At 34.6% G+C, this 6,466-nt stretch overlaps 1 protein-coding gene across 1 annotated transcript in view; it reads right to left on the bottom strand.

The window, feature by feature from the left end:
- Window positions 1-5,693, bottom strand: part of LOC115236307 (transmembrane protein 131) — a 10,601-nt gene extending 4,908 nt beyond the window's left edge. The window contains 17 exon segments of the mRNA XM_029808669.1: window positions 6-52; window positions 282-421; window positions 529-744; window positions 816-1,188; window positions 1,337-1,565; window positions 2,085-2,273; window positions 2,357-2,773; window positions 2,849-3,108; window positions 3,196-3,304; window positions 3,422-3,608; window positions 3,689-3,852; window positions 3,939-4,058; window positions 4,143-4,256; window positions 4,451-4,574; window positions 4,646-4,729; window positions 5,341-5,369; window positions 5,571-5,693. Of these exon segments, the coding sequence (XP_029664529.1) occupies window positions 6-52; window positions 282-421; window positions 529-744; window positions 816-1,188; window positions 1,337-1,565; window positions 2,085-2,273; window positions 2,357-2,773; window positions 2,849-3,108; window positions 3,196-3,304; window positions 3,422-3,608; window positions 3,689-3,852; window positions 3,939-4,058; window positions 4,143-4,256; window positions 4,451-4,574; window positions 4,646-4,729; window positions 5,341-5,369; window positions 5,571-5,678 (2,910 nt within the window). The 5' untranslated portion in view covers window positions 5,679-5,693.
- Window positions 5,694-6,466: the final 773 nt, after the last annotated feature.

Genomic DNA, 6,466 nt, shown 5'->3' with positions numbered 1-6,466 from the left:
AAAGAGTGTTTTACGGTGAGAACGGGAGTCGTAGCGTGTTTGCTACGGTCTCCTGAAAAGAAGAAGCGTTACGTGAAAAAAAAAGAAAAAGAAAAAGACAATTTCTTTGTTCTGAGATTGTGACTTTAGATTGAAATGATCGAAAAATGTGCAATGTGAAAATCTGTTGATTTCTCAACGGCAAAATTTGCGAAAGTGCAATAACAGGATGATAAATTCATAAATATCGTAAAAAAAAATTTTCTTTAGATCGTAAAGCAAAGATGAGGAAACGTACATACGTTCGCAATCTTTAAAATGCTTATCCACAAGTTCAAATAGCAGGGGCGTAGTTGACCCCGGCTTGCGATTGCCGAACCTAAATTGCGCACTCGCGCCTCGGCCGCTCATACGTAGGACTTCTAAAATAGTCATATTATTTCTGGAAAGGCAACGTAAAACGTACATTAATACGTGAAATAGCTCTATTATTATTCTTATCCCTCGCTAATATTTTTCTCTTTTTCTTTATCTTATTGAAACACTTGCCTAATATATAAAAAACCAGAGGACGCCGAAGCGGAGACGGGTGTATACGCCACACGAATCATCCTTGTTTCCAAAGGGTATAAATACAAAGGAACCGATTGAGACGCTACCGGTATACTCCATCGTTTTTCGAACAGCTCTCGCTCATCAGCATTCTCTTCTAGCTTGAACTCTTCTGGGACTGTGGACGAACATTCCGCGCACACGGGCTTAAATCTGCACGAATATTAAAATTTCAAATTTAATTCGAAAAGATTGTCAAGCAGACTAAATGATCAATTACATACTTCATTGGTAAAGAATGATAAAGACGTGCTCCTTGAGGATAGCTCCAGTCCATAACTAGCTGAACTATAAGCGGACTCGCGCTCGGATTGTGCAACTTGATTGTTCTGTACGACATGTTTCCGACTTGCGTTAGTGGGAACATCAAAACACTTTTGTTTTTTATACCGACCAACAGACTCGGCCAATATGGTTTAATGTTTACATAAAACCGATGACCGCGTACTTCGGTTGTGTCCAAGCGCATCGTGACGTTTTCCCACGAGCCATCCGCGGTAGAGTTGACGAAACGCGCATATCGCGTGTTCAGCAAATTCAAGTCGGAGTCGCGAGTATGCGAGGGAAGGTTCATCGTATTCAACCACTGATTCCCCGCTATAAAATAAAATGTAATCATTAAAGTTATAAAACGACTAAGCATCTAACGCAACAATTTCATAGTAAAATAATTATGAAAATAAAAATACGACGATGCGTTAAGTTTATAAATTGCAAAGATGACTAAAAAATGTATTATGCTTACTATTGGTGTCTACTGATAAACCTAGATAACAATGTTGCTTGCAAGTCACCAAAGGATCAATTTGTATCGAGCCGACATTATTCTCGCCTTTAGATATGACTGGCATGGTAGCTTCCTCCAACGGGATATACTTTATTCTGTCGTCCTTGTTTATAGGTGCGATATGCGTCACTTCCATCGGTCTCGAAAACGTGGAGTGCACCTTTACTTGTTGCACACAGATCGATCCCTATCCAGCATTGAGATTATATATAAATAGGATGTCTATTCAAATCTTTTAAAAAAATGCCCTTCCAGATATCTTCCAGATATTTTTGTTCAAAAAATTCCAGGTAAAAAAAATATTTTAAAGATTTTGTGGTGCACTTTCTACAATAAATTTTTTTATTGTATAAGTTTTCTAATGCTACATTCTAATGACTAGAAATTACAAAAAAAATATGTACTGCACATATTCAATATTTTGTTAAAACATTGATTATATATAAATAGACAAATATATATTTATCATATATTTTAAACACAATTTACTTGGACTCGCCAACTGCTTATAACATAAGAGCAAAATGATCAGAGAGGATTTTTAAAAAAGTTCTCCGAGTCCCAATATAAAATCTCTGAAAATTCCAGGTTTTTCATATTTTTCCAGGGAATAGACACTCTGATAAACTCATAATAGATATCTTGGATATCAGGATAGATATCAAGGACAAAGTTTGGCAAAATGTAATTGTAAAATATAACTCACAGGGAAGCAATCGGTAAAAATAAGCTTCTTCAAGGAAATCTTGCCGTGTGCAACTCGCATATACACCGGCAAGGTAAATCGCTCGTATGTCGTTCGCACAAAAACATCGCCGACAATCGTATCTTCCTCGACCATAGGAGTCTTCACTTTGATCTTAAAAATTGCCAGAAACTCCGGTTTTATGTATTGCTGAAAACAGTAAAAATATTTATTTATCGCATAAAAAATCTCGTAACTCGAGTAAAATGCAAATTTATCATGCGGAGACTTACGTTTCCAGAAGGACTGCACACAGTTATATTTCGAAATTCCATATCCAACAAATCCGCGGGACCATTTTGACATCCCATCAATTCTAAAACTGCACCGGGCATATTCACACCCCAGCTATGTAGTTCCACATTGACGGGGTTCTGATTCTCCAGCGCGAAAATTGCCTCGTTCTCGGTGCCGCTTCCTACAGTACCGAAATTCATAGTTCCCATGTCGTTCTCCTTCTCGCTCAGCATAACTTTTTTCAGTTTCCCGTCATAACTCAATACCGGAACTTCAGTCACGGACACGTTCGAATGTATCAATATCGATGACTCCATTTTCACGCTATCACCCTTCCGTTCTTTGGCAAGTTGTAAAGAAAATATATTGACCTTTTGCTCGGGTTTTATTACTCTAGGAGTAAAATCTTTTATCTGAAAAAATTTACGCGAACATTTTTCTTATTTCAGGAAGTAAAATAATTGAAAAGAGAAAGAAATGCTTTGTACCGTAAAAAGCGATTTCGCATTCGAACACATCGTGACATTCGTAATAGCTAGTGGTAATTTAAATTTGTTCACCACGCTAAAGTTTCGGGCTTGATTGGATTGTGGAGAACAATAGTGGGTAATCGATGTGTTTACTTCTAATCCACCCTGCAGCACTTGAGCTACCCATGGAATTTCTAATTTTTGATGAGAGCCACCTGGACCTACTGCTTTTATTATCAATTTGCCTTTGAAATGTTGCTCATCCAAACCGGTTTTCCCTGAGAAGATTAATATGAAATTATTTTAACTAGAGCGATAATCGCAAGCCGTTTTTCTATCATATAATCAACAATGTTGCATCTTACAATCATAAACCAGCATTCCAATGGCGATTGGTATATCTGTCTCTCCTGGAATTATTGCTCGCTCAAAATGCAGTTTTAATGCTTTTGTTACAGGTGTATTTATAATATTCTAGGACAAATATTTCGTTTGCTTAGTTTAATGTCTTGTGAAATGTATCGAAATTTTTTCTTTAGAGATTACTTCTACATTTGGAAAAAACTTCTATAGTTTGCTCGTTCAACTTACCATAACTTTGATTGCTTTCTTCGCGGAATTTTTTAAAGCAATAGGGTGGCGAATAGGTGGCTGTAATGATCCACCCATACCTAAATTAATTATTCCAGAACTCCCACCCCAATGAAGACCAGCTCCACTTTTGACCTCTACTTCGACTGCTACCACAAGGATCTCAGCAGTATTATTCACTTTAAATCTGCAACATATATTTCACATATATTATATACATTAATACATACATGATATAAATACAATATTGTATTATGTCTAACTAACCTAACATATGCCGAATGATTTTTTTCCATGTAAGCATTAAAAGTTAGTCTGATGATAGGCTTTGTTTGATAAGGTGGAATTTCCCATAATTCTCGAGTACCTTCTGGTTCGCCCGATGGTAACTCTAGTTGAAATTCTCCACCGCTGCTATATACTTCCACCACCTTTATTTATGTAACAGACATAAATTATTAAAGTGGCTAACATATGTAAATATTTTTGTGTAATCAATAAAGATATTTTCGCATACTTGTAAAGTTTCCGGATGAGGATTGTGCATATATATAAGAGGTGTAAAAGATGCATTTAATGGTAACTTGACATCGACAGGTCGGAGTCTATAAGGACTACTAACACTTATTCCTTTGACCTGCAGATGTAGAAGCATCTTATTATGCAACACATCGTACACATATGCATAATTGAAACTATGATCGAAATAAATCTCTCTTACCTGATACTTTAGTGTCCCATCTAAAGTATGTATAAAAAGGTGTGTATCGATATCACCTTCGTCTCGACCAAGGAAGATAACATTAAATGTCGTGTTCCCCAATGGTGGAATTATCTGAGGTAAATATAACAATTATTAATACTAGCTAATTCAATATATCCATATTTTTTCAATTACTTAGAAAATACATTTAATACTTAGAGATTTTATAAATTATTGTATCAGCTTAATTATCATATAGTATAAGCGCTTTAATTTAGCTTTCATGCTCTATCTGTGAGAGATTACCATTATATCCCATTACTTACTTTGCTTTGAAAAAATGATGAATGGAAATGCCGTGTATTTCCAGATATTGATGAAAGATGTATAGTTTTATTGTGATCTTTGTTAAACATGATCACAGTTTCTTGGTGAGGAATACCGAGTTGTCTAAGAGGAAAAATATTACATATCACTTTCATGGTATTAAATGGAGATACTCTATATTAAGCAGTATTCACCTTTCTTTGAAGTCTAAGATGCTTGGCTCGAAAGAAATGTGAGAGAGCAAATCTTCCCTTTTATCCTCGTCCGATATAGTATCCCTTAAAAATATGATAACGCCATTCAGCAATTAATCATTATATTATTAAGTGCAATACTTGTAAAAGTGGAAATTGAAAGTAGGAAAGATATGAGAAACATTAGCTTAAAATAAATCGACCTGATACTCTGTTAGTAAAACAAATTAATTTCGATTCTAGGCTTTTCTTGTTAAATATGATATAATAAAATAATTATTTACCACAGATGATTTTGTCATAAATTTTAACTTTTTTATAATGCATGTATATTTTGCTTAAGGGGAAAAACAAAAAACATCCTGTTTCTTTTTTTCAGAATACATAACATGCCAACTTTGAATTATCTTATCTTTGGTTTACTAATGGTTTCGAAGGTCATTTCAACTTAGTAAATATTGCTATGAGTCATAAATTAAGCAAAAATATGATAATAAGATAACTTTAATGGTCACAAGTAGAACGCAGTTAAATAGGCATACATTTTTTTACAAAATTTTGAATTATGTAAAAACGGTAAAAAAGTTTTTCACGATACATACATAGGATCCCCCATGTGACTATCAGAAAGAAAGATTATAACATGTACCTTTCCTACTTTCATTTACCATTATCTTAATGAGTATTATGCTTACCCAGCCCCATGTACTGTATTAGCAAAATCCTATAATAACAGAATTCCAATATAATATCTTTTGCACTATATACATATTTTAATAAATTGTAATTATTCAATAATAATTTTATTATTTTTTTACAAATGGACAAGTCTTTTACAATTTTATTTTTGCATTTACAAGTACCTCTTCCTTAAATATTTAATATATAAATGTATAATATAATTGTATATGACAAGATAACTGACCTTATGCATAGATATTGGCCTACTATCCAAAAGATATTGAACATTGTCATCTTTAACGAAGTCTAAAATATTAAAATATATTTGTAATTTAAAACAGTTTAAATACATGTCACTGAAATAATACTCATGTTTACAAATTTACAGTATATTTCAAGGCACAACAAATATATTTAAAAGTATGCAAAATTATATTACAAAGAAATGACAGTTATACAATTGACAATGTATAATATACGCATAACAAATGGAGTCTAATTTAACTTTGCACAATAAAATTTCTACACATTTTGAAGAGTTTCAAACATATTTAAAGAAATGTACAAAAGTATAGGAGGAGAAGCTTACAATTATAATTAATATAATTAAAACTTCACATATAGAAACGCTTTCTTTTTTTCTTAAAATTAATCCAGAAAGCGCGGCAAATGTGCGCGTTATCCGATTCTCGCGTAGCGCAAACATATGACATGCATACATCACGCCTTGCGTAACATAAACACGTCAGTCATGACAGGCGAAACGCGCGAGGTTATATCATCCTTATCGCGACAATTTTTCGAAAAATTCGAAAAACACGGGATCGCCGAGACGCGGTTCGCCGGGACGCGCGGGTCGCGTGACAGCGCTTGGCGCGTAAAGCACGCGCGCAACGTGACCTTCATCGCGAGGAGTATTCTGCGGAATTGTTCAATTCGGAGACTTTACCATCGCGTTTCCTTACGAGTCTCGCGTCTCTCAACAGCTCGAGAAAGTCCGCTCGTATTAGCGACGCTTGTCATTATTGAATAAACGAATCCGTTTCGATCAACATCGAAATAGTTGTGCGGGGAAGAGAGAAAGAGAGAGAAAGCGAGAAAAAGGATAATAGAGAGAGAGAGAGAGATAGAGATGTTCAC

The sequence above is a fragment of the Formica exsecta genome, unplaced genomic scaffold (genome assembly GCF_003651465.1).
Source record: "Formica exsecta isolate Colony F162 unplaced genomic scaffold, ASM365146v1 scaffold247, whole genome shotgun sequence".
Lineage (NCBI taxonomy): Eukaryota > Metazoa > Arthropoda > Insecta > Hymenoptera > Formicidae > Formica > Formica exsecta.
Note: the sequence above shows the minus strand (reverse complement) of the source record. Positions and strands in the feature narration are given on the sequence as shown.